General features: G+C 36.6%; 1 protein-coding gene across 5 annotated transcripts in view; it reads left to right on the plus strand.

Moving 5' to 3' along the window:
* The window catches only part of LOC106065614 (protein FAM149B1-like), a 97740-nt gene that overhangs the window by 38059 nt on the left and 40893 nt on the right, over positions 1-18788 (plus strand). Inside the window, exon 1 of one of the 5 annotated variants that reach the window (XM_056021653.1) lies at positions 15995-16931. The exons of the other annotated variants lie outside the window; for them this stretch is intronic. Within the exon in view, the coding sequence (XP_055877628.1) occupies positions 16378-16931 (554 nt within the window). The 5' untranslated portion in view covers positions 15995-16377. Of the gene's footprint in view, positions 1-15994; positions 16932-18788 lie in introns of those variants that run through there. 5 annotated transcript variants of the gene reach the window in all.

Below are 18788 nucleotides of genomic sequence, written 5' to 3' on the forward strand. Positions count from 1 at the left end.
GATTGATAAGTGAAATAAAACATATACTATTTTTATAACAAAGTTAGTAACTGTAATAAAACATATACTATTTTTAAAACAAGATTAACATTAGATTAAAACAAATAAAACATATACTATTTTTAAAACAAAGTTAGTAAGTGTAATAAAACATATACTATTTTTAAAACAAAGTTAGTAAGTGTAATAAAACATATACTATTTTTATAACAAGATTAACATACGATTAAAACAAATAAAACATATTCTATTTTTAAAACAGGATATAATCAATTACAACATAAACTACTGTATAGCGTTGCATGTGCATGACACTCTATATCGACCAATCAGTTGAATGCAATACAAATCAAATACAGATATTAAATATATGATCACACTGAGTGAAAATCCGACATCTCAATATTTTAGACCATTCAAAGTTCTGATGCAACGGCTACTTTTTTCTTTTCTGAAAGCGAAAAATCCAATTTTTAAAATCACTTATGCAAGCAGTTTTTTTCATAAAAATACACCACTTTTACAACTAGTCGAACACTTAAGGCTCTTTATTTGGGGAGACAATTATTTTCCATATTTTTAACATATTTATGCAAACAGTTGTAGATGTTTGTCAAAAATGTTTGTTTTTATATTTGTATTGTTAAGTTATGTAAGGTCTGTTATACTAAGTACTATAATTACACACAAACAAATGTTTACTATTTTTTTAAAGAGAAAAAAATCTATTTAGTATACATTATTAGTTAAACATAATTTACAACGAATAGTATTCTTGTAAACTGCATTTTTTATTTATTTTCTTTATATAGAAATACCTACCTATTTTTATTGTTGAGGATTCGAATAAGAGAGAGAGCCTTTTCAAAACAATTAGATGAATTATAAGACATCAGTTAGGCCAGGGGAGGCGCTGGGGGTCTCAGGTTCGAATCCTGGTAAAGACTAAGATATTCAACTTTGGAGTCCACCCAGCTCTAATGGGTACCTGACATTAGTTGGGGAAAAGTAAAGGCGGTTGGTCGTTGTGCTGGCTACATGACACCCTCGTTAACCGTAGACCACAAAAACAGATGAACTTTACATCATCTGCCCTATAGACCACAAGGTCTGAAAGGGGAACTAGTTAGTCCAGGTTCACATCTAACTTTACATTCACTTTCACCTATCCTTTGATCTTCTGGACTGTCAAGATCTGTCAACCTTCTTTTTCCATTCTTATCTGTCATTTGTGTTTGATATAATTTCATTCGGATGTTATTTTTGAAAATATTAAAGCCTGCCTGAGTGGACCACTTCGGGGGCCGATTTTGAGTTTGTGTTTCCACACAAGACTTCACACAAACTGTCTTTGTAACCTTGTTATTTTTATTACCTTTTCATGTGGCCCGCGACTCGAGTGCTGGAGATTAAAATGGCCCGCGGGTCAAATTAGGTTTGGCATCACTGGATGAGCCATATGGTTAAAAAAAACACAACTACGTACAAGATAAAGAAATATTAGTACAGTTTGAAGACGCAAAAATCCAACTAGGGTAGACAACGTATGTTAGCCTGCACAGTTGGACAAAGTCATGGTTATGCCCCTTTCGATTTCTACCATGTACTCCACCTGGACCCTAATGTGGGAGATATCGATCTGCTTATTTCCAGTGCAGACGGCTTTGAACCTGGCCAGAGCTTGTGAAGTCTTGTCCCACGGACGTCGTACAGCATTAAAGTTTGATAGAGTGTGAAAAGTCGCTGGTCTCCCCTTGTTTAGATTTTTTTTTTTATTCCGATGAAAGGGCGATCACTGAGCTGAATGAATGAAATTGTCACCTTGCTTATGGATTGTTATTAGCGGCCCCGTTAGGGAGACAAGCTGCTATAAGTTTTGTTTAGTCTATCTGTCTGTCTGTCACATTTAGATTTCAGAATACTAGAAATGTCATTGAAAATCTGAGTTCACCATATTTTGTGACTAGAACATTTTAGGTACAATGGTTACCGTTTGTCTTCTCAAAGCGAACCGATTAGTTTGGACAATTATTATGCAAGTGTTTTATTCCCCCCCCCCCAAAAAAAAATACACTTTTAAAACAATACGTAAAATGTAAAGATTTATTTAAAGGGAGAATGATAAATTTCGTGTAATTTTGTACCAACATTGTTGTCGATTGTCAAAATAAAGTTCTAAAAAAATATATTTTATTACTTTTTATGTTTTCTACTTTGTTCGCTGCTAACATTTAACGAAGACGTTTATCTTTATTTAAAAACAAACCCAAAAGACAACAACTCAAAACGCACATTGCATGTAGGATCCATATCTCGACACGTTTTGTCTTTCCTAGGGACATTCTCATATTGGGCCCCATTAGCTTTATAGCGGATCAAAACAATTTGGGTAATTTGGGCTACAACCAATTTTTAAAAACATCCATTGGTTCTAGATAATCTCAAACCGACATTTCTTTTATCGATAACAGAAAATAACCATGGCAATAGTTTCAGCATGATGAAAGAAATTTGAACTGACAGCCAACACATTTTCTTTAATTAAAGGAGCTGATGGTGCGGCCCCATTCTTAATATTCATGGGCCGCCTTTGAGTTTTTATATGAAAACATAAACTCGCCCTTTGTAATCTTGTTTTGTTCTTGTTTGTCCACCAAGAGATCATTGCGCAATTCTCATGAACCGGTGACAAAATGTGTTGCATGTTCATTTCTCTGTCGCCCTTTTTTTGTTGGAGCCCTAAGTGATCACGTGACCAGTGTCCTCCAATCCTCTCAGCTTTCACACATCGTTAGGGTCACATCCAGATGATCGAGTTCAAGGTCGTTCTGTTTTTTTGATGACGCTAGAACGTTTGGCCAGGTACTGCGAATCTTTGTGTGTATGCGTGTGAGCGTGTGTGTGTTTATACATATATTATATATATATGTCATATTCGTACAATGTTTTTGACCAAAGCTAGAGGAATTCACACTTATTTTTTCCACCAGTCACCATTTTACTTTCTAGAAATCAGGTCAATATTTAAAAATGACAATCAGCAGCTTCAACTATGCACTGTAGGTCTAAGAGTTTTGAAGGACCGAATAGCTCCTCGTCACGGGGTGGATATGGTCCGCAGGTGCTAGTCTGGCACCTTGGTGTCTAGTAGCTTTCCATATCATGCCATTTTTATGGTTTATTATTTTCTTTCCGCATTTTAAGAATACCCCGGTATACACAAGTAGCTAGTGCTAAGGACCTGATCTTGTGGTGAGGATATCAACCTGATCTTGAGTGAGGATATCAACTTGATCTTGAGTGAGGATATCAACCTGATCTTGAGTGAGGATATCTATCTGATCTTGTGGTGAGGATATCAACCTGATCTAGTGGTGAGGATATCAATCTGATCTTTTGTTGAGGATATCAACCTGATCTTGTGGTGAGGATATCAACCTGATCTTTTGGTGAGGATATCAACCTGATCTAGTGGTGAGGATATTAATCTGATCTTTTGGTGAGGATATCAACCTGATCTAGTGGTGAGGATATCAATCTGATCTTGTGTTGAGGATATCAACCTGATCTTGTCGTGAGGATATCAATCTGATCTTGTGGTGAGGATATCAACCAGATCTTTTGGTGAGGATATCAACCTGATCTTTTGGTGAGGATATCAACCTGATCTTGTGATGAGGATATCAACCTGATCTTATTGTGAGGATATCAACCTGATCTTGTGGTGAGGATATCAACCTGATCTTGTGGTGAGGATATCAACCTGATCTTGTGGAATTGCATCTCTCTGTTTAGAACATGGACCTACTTTCATGTTGAGTGTTGCATATGATGGGTTACATTATGCTAACGCTACTCAACCCCCGAGTATTTTGTGGATATGTAGCTAGAGTAAGATGGTTCTATTTCGGGTCTTCACGGTTTCAAGATTCAGAATGGCATAGAATGAATCCTGCGACAACAACACAGCCATTAACAAAGAAAAAAAAAGGACAAACTGAATTCCACTATAAACCTGCACTTTGTGAAGTACGTAGTACTCTGTAAACGCTGTAAACAGGGACGTGGTAAAGGAAGCGGAGAATTTACAGCTCTCTTAACTATGTGTTGAAGCACGCACTTGAAAGACAAAGTAGGAAAGAGAGAGCCAGGTGGACTTACTGCTCAACTGGTGGATAGAGCTTAGTATTGGTTCGGTGTCAACAAGACGGGGATACAGTGTGTGTGTGTGTGTGTGTGTGTGTTTTGTTACAGAAATATTGATACACTTTTTGGTCGACATTTTGTTGTAATGTCTGTCTGAAATGTAAGAAAACTATTTTCAGAGCTAAACACAATTTAATAAAAATATTTTTAAAAAATTTCTTTTCATTTTATAGTCTCGAACATGGATTTCAATGGTAGAGCTGCGTGACAATGGTTCCTGTTTCAGAAAATATTTGACTTGTCAGAAGTCAGACTAGAGCTCCTTCCTAAACTAAACCTAGAGTTCCTTCTTAAACTAAACCTTATCTTATATAATACAGACGTTACTTCAAAAAAGAAGATGATTACGTCCTACGCGTCATGCATTTAGTCATGCATATTAACCAATGACTTAAATTCTGCCAAGTCACTGGTTTTCCTGGCTAGCTCAGGCAACCCATTCCATGCTCTAATAGCACTAGGGAAGAAGGAGTATTTGTACAAATTTGTCCTAGCATATGGGACGAGGAATGTGCCTTTATCTTTGTGTCTTTCAGAGTATTTTATTAAATTTTGTTTTTGTATTTGAAGATTATTGTTCAGTGTTTTATGTATTATTGCTACTTTACTTTTGAGCCTTCTGTCCTGAAGGCTTTCTAAATTTAGTGATTTTACTAAAGGTGTTACTCTAGTCAAATGTGAATATTCGTTTGTTATGAATCGCACTGCTCTATTTTGTGTCTGTTCTAGTTTCTTAATGTTTTCTTGAGTTGAGGGGTCCCAAACAGAGGATGCATATTCTATTATTGGCCTAACCAAGGTTAAATAACATTTTAGTTTTATGTTCTTATTTGATTTATAGAAATTTCTTTTAATAAATCCTAATGCTTTGTTTGATTTTTTTTGTAGTTTCGTCAATATGTGGATTCCATGACAGTTTTTCATTTATTATAACACCTAGGTATTTTGCGTTTTTAGTCTGTGTTACTGGTTTGCCATGAATAAGATAAGTGGAATTAATTTGTTTTAGTTTTTTTTGTTACTCTTAACAACTGACATTTTTCTGGGTGGAAAGACATGCTCCAATTTGATTCCCATTTCTGTAATTCATCTAATTCTCTTTGTAAAATATCTGTGTCTTGTGTTGCTTTTATTGTTCTATATATTATGCAATCGTCTGCAAATAATCTGACTTTTGTTCCTGAAATAATGCAATTTGGTAAATCATTTATGTAAATTAAAAATAGTAGTGGACCCAAGACTGTTCCTTGAGGTACACCTGAGTTTACTGTTATCGGTGTTGATTTAGAGCCATTTATTATTACAGTTTGTTCTCTCCCTATCAGAAAGTCTTTAATCCACTGATGAAACCTAGACTAGAGCTCCTTACCAAAACGTAGTCTAGGGCTTCTTACCAAACTAGACTAGGGCTCCTTACCAAAGTAAATTTAGACGTAAACTAAACTTCATAAACTAAAATTAGACTAGGACGCTAGTGAATCTTAGACTATACCTTTTGCTAAAGCAAGTGTTAGACTTAGCCTTCTGCTCAACCAAATCTGGCCACATTTTTACAGATACGTAAAACTTTTTTCTTTCAAGAGTTTGAGCTTGCGTTTCTGGACAATACTTGTAAAGGGTCACGCTAATTTCAATCTATATTGAGCCTCCGATTATGACTGGAAATAAACTTCACTGACGACCTCAAAATTTGATTGGTTTCTTTCAGGGGAAATTTGTTTTTCTTCTTGATCTAGCATGCACCCAAGAGACTGTCGGACTGTCCTAACTTCTTCAAGGGTCAAGGTGGACATCGGTCTGTGTTAGCTTGCAGCATGTAGGAGGATCACATTTTTTTTATTGGCGTCTGCCTTGGCGCCTGTTTATTGGTGTAGCGAAGGGGGATAACGACAGTGATCTGTCGGAGCCGGAAGTGCGTGATCAGGCTATGAAATGCAACGGACACTCGATTCTGTTGAGTTTTTTGTCACTGCGCATGTCTGCACGTGTGTCTTTTCTTAATCTCTACTTTAACAGGGAGTTGACAGTTCCGGCAATTGATAACCGGGACTTCTTCCCCTAACATCGACATGCTGCACTGGGGATTTTTTTTGAGGGGGGGGATGATATCGATGAGTTAACTTTAATAATAAAAGATTTACAATTCAACAATTTGTAGTTTCATCTATCCGCTAGAGTCGTCATCAATGCAGTCTCTTAGCAGACAACTGTTTCACAGAGCAGGCATCCCATCATTGGACTAAGATGCTTAGACTTTTGTTTGATACGTGCTGATGTAGCTTCTTGACTGACCCAGGCTTGCTCATCTCCGTTTGGGAAACCGCAAATTCTCGACCTGTACGGTGACATGTATGCACTAAGCAAAAAAGCAGGGTTTTTGAGAAAGAGGATTTAAGATCAGTAGTAGCACTAATATAAGCTACTCTACTGAACGGGAAACTGTCTCACGGGAAACACATTTATGTGTGATTGGTTTATCAATGTTTTAAAATGCTAGCTAAAATAGGAATCAGGGATGGGCCTCTCTGTATTGGAGTTTCTCATATTTAGTTGGAAATTATAGCAGACCTTTTGGTGTATCCGGTGTACAGAATACAGGAAGGGTTGGTAAGCTCTGCATGTTTCAAGGTATTGGATAATTGTTTCAGCACTTTTTAGCACTGTTGAAAAACAAAATTCTAAGTTTTTCCATTTCTACTTCAATCTTTTTTTTCTAGTTTAGTTGGCAACATGAAAGCTCATTTTAGTCTCCTTAACATTGTTTAGTCATAGACATAAATAAATATAGACTGGAAAAAGGAAGTAACTTCATGTAACTTGAAAACATGTATATCTATTGTATTCGGATTTCCGAAATATGAAAAGTTGCATGATCTTCATTCTTAGAGATTAAACAAAACTACACTGCCTCCTTATTTACAATATATATAGGTGTGTATAGATATGAATACTTAACTTTTATACTGCTCATAAATGCTGTTTAATAAAGTACACAAAATTGCAAGTCACAAATTTTCGTTTCATAAAACTCTTTAATTGACCAGTCTATATTTATTTATGTCTATGTGTTTAGTTTAAAGGGAAAATACCTAATGGCAATCTCAGATTTCTTTTTACTTAGCACGAGTTACTCTTCTTTAAAACCTGAGGGTCTATTTTTAGATTTCATTTCGGAGATGAAGAAAAAAAATGCAATGCCCACTTTGTTGCATCCAGGGGAGACCGTTCGTTACAGAAGGCCTGAACATTGACCCGCAACGTCACAACATGTGGGCAGTTTAGACCAATAGACTGTTGCCACGTCATACAGACCTGTGATCCCGACAGCTACAGCTCTGCCAACTCGAAGCTGTTAGTTGTCAGTGAATGAACATGTACTGGTTTGATGAGATTAAACAGTTTTGTCAGTGTCCTCCAATGAGATCAGCTCAAGTGAAGTCCTACAACGAATGCTTTTTTTTTTTTATTGTCTGCTTGATGCTGACTTGGCACTAAGGTCTTGTATGCGTTTGTCCTACAAAACGGAAAAAGAAATAAGAATTTTTTTAATTTTTTTTTTTTTTTGGAAGTCCTTCCAAAATGTTTTGATATTTTTCTATGCTGGAAGGTTAAAGTTCCCTGTGTTTTTCTGGTGAATGTCTTTATTGTAACTTTCACAGTGTCACTCATGTCACGTCGTTTCACGTATAAAAATTCCACTCATGTTTGAAAAAAATACATAGCATTGCTGTTTTCGCCGTGGAGACTTTTTTTTTCCATTTCTAAAATGTTCTTCTTTAAAGTGTAAGTCTGTGTCAATGTTTGTCAATGTTCTTGTCTGTCTTTTTACTTGTATGAAGAAGCTCTAGAAAATCAAAACATTGACAGATACAACTTTGAAGACAGTGATGTAATAGGATTAAAGGAATTTTTTATTTTTTTTGTCATTTAAAAACTTCTTTAAGGCTTGAGAAGAGCATTGAGAGTTTTTTCCCCTTGAAAAAAAAATTTGCTGCCAACTACAAACCTGCCCCAGCGTGTGACACAAACCTTTTAAGCTTTCCTTTGTATTTGTCAGTGTGAAACTGCTCAAATGTCTCAATGTAAACTGTGACTTGTGCCTAAGTAGGACTCAATCACAGCTTGCAACAGACGGGTTTACCTTGGGGTGTTTACATTAATAAACCATTAACATCAATATTGCAAGAATGATTGTCAGAGAATGGCTGCCGAAACAGCTGATTGACTGACATCCCATTCAACATTTTGTAAAACATGTTTCAATAATTTATGTTAGTATAAATAATGTCCTAGCAGAATATGTCGTTAGAGATCAATTATTTCATTTCAAGTGAGGTTAGAAACAAAACTTGTTTGAATAAAAAAATCGCTAAATCTAGACTCTAGTATTTACTTAAAGATACTTTCTACCCCCACTTTCTCGTGTGATATTCGATATGTCCGCTTCCGGTTTTCTTTTAGATTGTAGATTGTTAGTTCTCACCGAAGATTGCCAGATATGGTTACGCTCTACGTGTGAATCCAACTGAAGTAGATCTAAAACACTTTTCCCTTTTTTTAATTGCTAATGTTCATTGCCGTCAGAATGCTTTTTCCTGCTCAGAAATTCTTGAATATTTATGATCCGTTAAAAATATTGATTGTTCTGTATTTTTATTCTCACTTTGTTCCAATTCAGTCTTTGATTTTACAGTGTTTTTTAATATTTTTTTTTATAGATATAGAGTTTTAAGAGATAGAGGGAAAAAACAACAACAACGTTTTGATACAATCATGTTTTGTTTACACGTTGTCATGGTAATAAGCATTTTCACGCTGGCTTGAGAAACTTGTTTTCATTGGTCCGCTTGGAGGTTAAACAAACCAATAGCGAATAACCTTGATGTGACGGCCATTCAAACATTGTGTGCTTCCCACACTGCCCTGCTCTCACTTCCTTGTCTAAAAATAGATTTTGCACTCTCTTTGGGTTAAATCGGGACCACGATTTGTCTATTTAGTTTTCTTCGCTCTTGTCTCCATTTTGAACACACTGATTCAAGCTAAATATGAAGTCTGGTCGTGCTAAATAGCTAATCTCAATTTATCTCCGCCGCCCTATGTGCATTGAAGTGCACACTTTTAAAAAACCAATTTGAAATCTTTCCAATATAGTGCTGCCCAGGCAGTGGTTTGAATGCTAGCAGACGTCAACTTCCCCCTAGCTTTCGTTTACCTGGTTCTCTGTATCTCCGAGCAGACGAAAGGCTCTCGCCATATTTAAATTGTCGAACTTGTCCGTAAAGACGTTCCCATCTACTTGGCGCTTCTTTTTTCTCTCTCTGTTGTTCCGTTTCTTTGGTCCGTTCACCCCGGTACATTTATTTTTCTGAATGTACACACCGAGTGTGGGTGTGTGTGTATGCCGCAGTATTGATTTCCTGACCCCTCCCCCTGCACGCCCCATCAATGGCCCTAGACCCGTCCATGGATACAACAATCTCTTCTCCAAATATTTTGGTTGGTTGATTGCTCGTTGCTAAGGACGCCGCATCGCGGCATGGCATATTTCCTGCTCGTAAGGTGTTTTTGTGTCATTAAAAAAATGTTTTATCTATTATTTTTTTAAATGTGTAATTCTCAGAATTTATTGACCCTCAGTTTGTCGCTATTTGTTTTTTTTTTTAGATAAATAAATAAATACCTTACATCATAGAGTGGTTCTAAAATAAATATAGAAAGCTACATTGTCGAGGTGTTCTAAAATAAACACTATGCTATTCACTACAATATAGATAAATTGTAATTTATTTTGTAATATCAAGATTCGGAGATTATTACTTGTTTTACTAATCATTTCATGCAAGCCGATTAAATGAAGTCACACGATGTTTATTTCAGAAAGAATGATTATAAAATATGCACCAGCAATCTCTTTGAGTATACATGACAAATATCTATAGGCTTATCTCTCTCTGTGGACTCTACGCACAGTGCTATCGTTATGATTTATATTCACCTCTAATCATTCTGTTTCGTAGTGCTCGGTCCAATGGGATCTCCTGTTACTGTCATGGAGTCATTCTTCAAGATTTTAATGCATCGTACGACGAGTGTTGTTGTATCGATCAACGGGTCAGGTTACTATTTGCTTCAAGTGATCTAGCAGAGAGGCGCTCGCTCATCTGAACAAACCCAAGCATTGAGTTACACAAAGCTCAAGTTATACTTATGACACCAATCTTGAGACATTGTCCTCGGCCCAGCATTAAATATGGTCGTGTTTGCAAAGCTTATATCAACTCTTGTCTATCTTGTAAAAAGTTTGAACATATTTTTTCTCCCACACCCAATCTCGGGTCAAGTTGAAAGTTTCCGCAATTATTCTTTGTTCTTAACAAGACATGAATCAATCAAAAAAATTAACCAATTAGTGAATTAATTATTGGTGGTTAATTACTTCGTTTGCTATCGAAATAAGAATAATAACTGCTACTTAATGAGAGATGCGGATGTAAACTGTGACTTGTGCCTAAGTAGGACTCAAGAGAGAATTCCTAATGCACTGCGCCAATTGTAAAAGAACTCCCACAACCTTAGACAACAATCTAGGCGCCATCACTCAAGGGTCCGTTTCATAAATGGCGTGTCCTGCAAAGTCAGCCTGGAATAGAAAAGGAAAATGTCAGTAATTCCCAGTGTATACGGCCTTCGGTCGCGTCTCTAGTCCGCGAGTCTAAAGTGACCGTGTCACTGGAAATGACAGTGTCAATATAAACACTTGTATGACACTCTTCCAAATAGAACACTCTGTCTATTGAGCAATCAGGCCGGTGAGAGGGAACTCTTGTTCGCTTTTACTGGCCGAGATTTTCAAGTACCTCAACTCTACCTGACAGTTTCAAATGGTAGACCTACACAAAATTAGTCACTTTCATTGTTGTTTCTACCTGGTGTTCCGTGCTGAGTCTCCTGAACCTGAAGTACAGACACATGCAGACAGACACATGCAGACAGACACATGCTGACAGACACGTTTGTATCCAAGCAATTCCTTCGTTACATCCCTCTTGTATTAGAAATAAAAAAATCACTTTAAAATATGTATACCATTTCGATCTAGTGGCCCTATGTCGTGTTGGACATCAGAGCTTACAAAACAATTAGGCCAACACTGTTCTATTTTCATTGCTAAGCTTATATAAACTTCGTTCCGTCTCTCTGTCTGGTACACATTGTGTACACTTCCCATTCTCGGATCAAGCTGGAACTTTTCAAAATTAATCATTGTAACGTACAAAACATGATTCACTAAAAACCATCACCAATTAATTAATATATCATTAGTAATTAATTATTTAAATTTGATATAGAAAAAGAGCAATATATCTTTAAGTATTTAAGGCTGTAAATGTACAGTTCTTTCATTTAGATAAGCTTTGCTTTAAAAAAAATTATATTAAACTTGTTTATATATATATATATATATATATATATATATATATATACTTTTGTTTTTTTTTAATGGTGACTGCTCCAGAAAAAAAAAAGTTTTGTCTTTTTTTTTGTATCACGAAGACGTTTCTGGTTCTGTTTATAACAAGACAGAGACGATACGGGACTATTTCTATTTGTCAAATGAGCTACAAGATATTTGTGACACGTGACATTGATTTCCAAAGCTTTCTATTTATAGACCAGCGTATTGGTTTGTACAGCGATAGAAACAATGTATCCACACACTGTAACCATGACAACTGTAGAGAGAAAGAGAGAGTGAGAGAGAGACAGACAGAGAGAAGAGATTATTTGTAGGTCTAACCTTCTGCTTCCAGTTTCATTGTTGTATTTACCTTTTATCAACTTAGTTGGGACTTGATGTTTTTGTTTGTCATATTGAACTGAAGTGGAACCGGTTGTACGTCTGAACACATTTCTTGAGCTCGTTACTCATTCCATACACACTTCAGTTGACCTTAATATACACCTTTTTTTCACCTGAACTCACGCCATTTTGACCTGATTGCTCACCTTTTTTTTTTTTTTGCCTGCTCATATTTGTTGACCAAAATACACATGGTTATAATACCCACGTAAATACACACTTTTTTACACCTGTAATACACACCTCATTTTGTACCACTAATACACACCTTTTTACCTGTAAAACACACCTTTTTACTTGTAATACACACAATATTTTTAACCTGTAATACACACCATTTTTTAAACATGTAATACACACCTTTTTTTAACCTGTAATACACACCTTTTAAACTGTAATACACACCTTTTTACATGTAATACACACAGTTTTACTTGTAATACACACCTTTTTACCTGTAATACACCTTTTTTCCTGTGATACACACCTTTTTACCTGTAATACACACCTTTTTAACCTGTAATACACCTTTTTTGCCTGTAATACACACCTTTTTTCTGTAATACACCTTTTTTGCCTGTATTACACACCTTTTTTAACCAGTGATACACACCTTTTTACCTGTAATACACACCTTTTTACCTGTAATACACACCTTATTTTTTACCACTAATACACACCTTTTTACCTGTGATACACACCTTTTTACCTACAATATACACCTTTTACCTGCAATATACACCTTTTTTTTTACCTGCGATACACACTTTTATCTACCTGCAATAAACACTTTTTACCTGTTATACACACCTTTTCTGCCTGTAATACACACATTTTTTTAACCTTGATGTACAACGTTTGTAAACCGCCATTGAAGTTTATTGAACTCACTGACACTATTTTGTGTATCCTAAAGGCAAACTTTTTGTTGACCTTATTAGAACCACCTTTGTTGACTTCCGATGACTTGAATCTCAGCCTGTTTTGTAGTCACCTTGTATCAGTGATTATCGAACAATGGCCAGGTCCTTAATCTACTAGTTCTTGTCTTCTTGTTGCATTGACTGGATTTCTTCTCCATGGATCATTCACCTTCATTATTGTCTTGTCATTGTTGGGGCTTAACACGACTCGACGGGGGGAGAACCGAATAGGAAGACTTGACTGGGGGCCATTTTGAATGTTCTTTTACTTAGGGGGAGAGAATCCAGTCTGTTAGGACCAAGTCTCACGTAGCAACAATCAGTTTAGAAATCCCCATATTACTTCCCTTTAGTTTTTGTTTTAAAATGCTTACATATGTATACACTTTCGTACACTTACAAGCAACCTCCCCCCCCCCACACACACACCTATACATGCCTATATCTACTATTACTCATGCCTCTCAAAGCATGACATTTGACAGCCTGCATGTTCATATTTGACTACAGTGAGACATTCGGTGACAATGAGAGATACTAGTCTATTCTTGTCTTCCAACGAACTCTCCAAGCTAAATGCTTAAAAACAACACACCACCATTATTGTCTTTCTCCGTCTGTCTGTCACGTTTAGAGATCCTACAAAACTAAAAGCGCTATTGAAAATCTCATTTCTCCATTTCCCTTGTAGTGATCTGTGCAGGTGCAGCGGCTACTTTTTGTATTGCGAATCCTTTTTAAAATACCTTATGCAGACATACTGTTTTTCTAACAAGATTATTAAGTCAAAAAAAACGTATACTATTTTTAAAACATGATTAATAAGTCAAATAAAACATAAAATATTTTTAAAACAAAATTAAGCTAAATAAAACATATACTATTTGTATAACAAGAATATCGGGGAAATAAAATATATACTATTTTTAAAACAAGATTTATACTATTTTTTATAACAAGATTATAAAGTCAAATAAAACATATACTATTTTTAAAACAAGATTAAGTCAAATAAAACATATACTATTTTTAAAAACTTGATTGATAAGTGAAATAAAACATATACTATTTTTATAACAAAGTTAGTAACTGTAATAAAACATATACTATTTTTAAAACAAGATTAACATTAGATTAAAACAAATAAAACATATACTATTTTTAAAACAAAGTTAGTAAGTGTAATAAAACATATACTATTTTTAAAACAAAGTTAGTAAGTGTAATAAAACATATACTATTTTTATAACAAGATTAACATACGATTAAAACAAATAAAACATATTCTATTTTTAAAACAGGATATAATCAATTACAACATAAACTACTGTATAGCGTTGCATGTGCATGACACTCTATATCGACCAATCAGTTGAATGCAATACAAATCAAATACAGATATTAAATATATGATCACAGGTGCAACAACTATTTATGGCTCTCGGAAGGCGTGCACCCTTGTTAAAAAAAACAAGTAGGAATGTATTACGTAAACAAGTATACACATTTTTAAAGAACATTTAAAAGCAGATCTTGCTCTTCAGCTACTGATAGGACATCAGCCTCTTTAGAATGTAATGCATTAGTACAACTGACCCTCATGGGCCGACCTAGAGTTTGCATGTGACACAAACTCAATTCATTGTCTTTGTTGTTGTTAGCTAGCGGCACTGGAACAATAACTTTCTCTTTAGCTGTAATTATTTTGCAATAGTAGGCAAGTGCAGGCCTATTAGAATCTAAAAATAAAAGTCATGTGACGAAATTAATAGATTTCAATAGACTTTATTTCCAATATTTCACTCTGTAAAAGCCAATAGTAGGCCTAGTGCTGTTTTCAAGACGTTTCTACCTCAGGGATGAGCACGAACATAAACAATAGAAATAAACTTTTTCAGCTTTCAGTTCTTCATTTCTGTTAGTGTTGTCGATATAATACAATTTACCCACTCCATAATGAATACCGACATATTTTTTTGTGTGTGTCCTGTCCGAAAGGGGATCCAAATAATGGTCCCAATATAGTGTTGCTTTACTTCTCTCGGAGCTAAGTCTTTGACTTTTAGGTCGCTGCGAATCTACAGAACGTTCCTGACCTCTGACCCCCCGCGGATGACGTATTGTCCGACACGTTTTCTCTTTGACTAAACTGCCACACGGCATCAGAACCAATCGATCCGTTAGAATTGTCCCCCTCCCCCCTCGAACGGACACTTTCTCCGCACATGCCCCCCCCCACCCCAGGGAGCCTAAGCTTCTTTCTGTCTCGCTACGGTGACAGTCCTCAGGATTCCACACCCCCTTCCCTTTTTTCCCCCTGCCTTCATTGCCAGGTATCTTCCTTTTATCTGCCAGGCTACGGGGGCGAAGCGTCATCAGCCTGTGGCTGGCGATGTCTCAAGTGCTGTCGCTGTGCTAGTGCCACAGAGTGAGTGTCATGAGTCGTGTTTGTTTTGTGACAATTCACAGGCCTACCCCACCTACACTGGACATCCATACATCGGTACTTCCAAGTCTAGAACACGCACGTGATTTCTTTCGTATTCGGATTACTGTCAATCATAGTAGTACCTATACATGTATTGTGTTCTGTGGTTATTGTTTAGAGATCTCTAGTAGATATTACATAGTACAATTGATAATACAATTGAACATTTTATAGATAGATAATTGTTTTATATGTTTCGGATGTTCCTTCAGAGTTGAAGATAATTACTTCCTAGTCCAAACCTCCCGCAGGACGACGGGGGATGGGAGCGGGTAGGGTTTGAACCCGGGACCATCGATGAATCTGAACGACAGTCCAGCGTGCAAACCGCACGACCAGGCAGCCATCCAGTAAATAGGATAAGTAAATAGTTGGAAAGGTAGATAGATAGATAGATAGATAGATAGATAGATAGATAGATAGATAGATAGTTGGATAGATAGATAGATAGATAGATAGATAGATAGTTGGATAGAGAGATAGATAGATAGATTGATAGATAGATAGTTGGATAGACATATAGATAGATATATTGGTTGGTTGATTGATTGATTGATAAACAACAATAAAACAACAACTAAAACTTTAATTGTATTAACAGACAGTTTTCTTTATTTGAAGCTTGTCTTCCCTTTTCGTGTGTACCGTCTCTCGTAGAGACAAAAAATCACATGATGTCAGTACAATGGTACAGAAGTATATTATTTGTTGACATTAAGTGGTCCTAGTTCAGTTTTCAGAAAGGCCGTTCAGTTTTTTTTTTAATGTATTGCTCAGTACATGAGGGCAAACACATGAGGATCATTCAGATATTCAGGTTAAAGACGGACAATGCCTCCAAGTAAGAAAAAGAAGACTTTCTTCACTGTTCAATAGCGTATCTCTGCAAGGTGTTAATGACCGGACCGTCTCATGGAGCCGGTCCGGACAAGACTGTCTTGGTCAGGGAGGGTCACTGTGAGCCAGAGGTTACAGTCACCACAGTGTACCACTTGTCCTTGCTGCCGCAGTGGCCATCCGAGGAGGACCCTCTCTTGAAAAAGTCCGCAACAGTCACCTCCATAACGAGTAGCACCAGTGGGCAGTCCAAACGCGGGGCAGCCACGTCCAGTCTCTTCCAGAGCTCCTTTAAGATCTCATCACCCAAAGGGCTTGTCCCATCTCCGCCGGCGTATTCCAACACCTATTCTTTCCATTTCGGCTCCGCGGCTCAAATCGGACCCGGCCCAAAAGTCCCAAGCAGACGCCAAAGCAGACGGCACGAGTCGTTCAGCTCCTTTAGCAGCAGCGTGGCGAGTGGATCTTCTTTGGTTGGAACGACTCCTCAGTTCCCAAGTCAGCTCCAGCCACTTCCTCCAGTTCTTCATCCTCTCTCGGGCTTGTCAGTGTCCACAGGATCTCAAGCTCTGCCGACTTCAGAAGTGGTTCTCACACCTCTAGAAGTTCGTGGGTAAGTCTAAGTGAAAAGATACTTAAATACTTTTTTGTAACCCAACTCCTTAGTGCCTGCCAACTTAATTTTTTTTCTGCAACTCTTCTTATCAGCTTGTGGATTCTTCACGTGAAGCAAAGGGTGGGTGTATAAGGATTAAAAAAAAAGGCTTTAAATATTTTCCTAGTGATTTGACAGTTTATTTATATCTTTGGGAAAAGAATGACTAGCTAATTGACCAGACAGGGAAAACTCTGGTTTGACCGTTATAATTTATCAAATTTTATCTTGTAAACTTAAATTTGGTCTCGGGGTCTAAACACTGTCATATTCCTGCATGTCTTCATTCAAGAGTTAACTAAAGAAACAGACGTTCAGAAATACTTTGCGTACTGTTTTTCTAAGTCTGAATCTATAGGCCTTATCACAAACTAGAATCTTCTATAGAATATATCTATACCATATGTCTAGATCCAGTATCCCAGCTTAGACTACTGTCTTCTAATGTTGCCATGTCTGGCCCGCCAAACTTGAATTGTATATGTATATATGAGTAGATGTAGAGATACGCTATCATTTCTTTAGTGAGTAAGAGAGAAGTAATTGCTTTTAGAAAATGTCATCAACTTTATACAGGAGGAATTGTCTTTTTACAAAAGTAGTTTTTAAATATTTTACTTGTTTGTTGTTTTTTCCATTCTCGTTCCCTACCCTTTTAGCCATAGTTATACAAACACTAAAACAACAAACAATATGCACAAATATTCATTTTATTTGTAGAATATATCTAAATAACAATGTATATTTTTTTATCTTATAAAGCCTCGAGATAGAGTGGTCAAGTAATTAGTTTCCGAATCGAGAGGTTTGAATCCCACTGCTTTTTTTTTTTAATTTCGTCATTTTTAGGACGCCCTTTTGTCATAAGTTTTAGGACGCCTTTTAGTCATAAGTTTTAGGACGCCTTTTAGTCATAAGTTTTAGGACGCCCTTTAGTCATAAGTTTTAGGACGCCCTTTTGTCATAAGTTTTAGGACGCGCTTTAGTCATACGTTTTAGGACGCCCTTCAGTTCTACGTTTCAGGACGCCCGTTAGTCTTAAGTTGGGTAAAGTTAAGAGGATTGATCGTTGTGCAGGACTCACGACACCCTCGTTATCCGTTAGCATGGAAACAGATGAGCTTTACATCGTGTGTCGGCATTGAGCGCTAGTTCTGAGCGGAAACTTTGTACTCTTATACTTCACAGACGTAGTTTCCACATGGAAAGATGTGGACGTCCTACGCTTGTGTTCATGTCGTCGTTCTTGTTCTTGTCGGACAAGACTATCTTATTCGTGGGGTGTCGATGTAAGCCGGAAGTTAATGCCCCGTTGACCCATATCAATGGCGCAGCGGCGTAGCTAGGGTGGGAGAAAAGGGGTCCAAATTTGAAAATCACCCCGGGCCCCCACTTGAGGGGTCCCCTAAATAAGTGTCTGAAATTTGTTTTTACATTAAATATTACGCCATTATCTCATGTCATGATGTCGAATGTTTAAATGCAGGCAGGGCCAATCTTAGGCCACTGCAAACTATGCGGCCGCACTAGGCCCCGCGCAAATTCTAGGTGTAAATTATTAAAATAAACCATTTAAACTTATTATTAAAAAGGTTTTTGGAATTCTCCTGAATTGTAAAATATACGAAAAAATCATGAAAATCTCCTGAAATTATTAAAATTTTCTGAAAAATTATGCAAATATCCTTAAAAACAGACAAAATTGTCATTTCTGGGTGTCATTTAATATGGAAAACGCCAATCCTACTAGCAATTAAAAAAAAAAAACGGCATTGTCAGCTTTCATTTAATAAAAATGTAATAATAAGGAGAATC

The sequence above is a fragment of the Biomphalaria glabrata genome, chromosome 2, assembly GCF_947242115.1.
Source record: "Biomphalaria glabrata chromosome 2, xgBioGlab47.1, whole genome shotgun sequence".
Classification (NCBI taxonomy): Eukaryota; Metazoa; Mollusca; class Gastropoda; family Planorbidae; genus Biomphalaria; species Biomphalaria glabrata.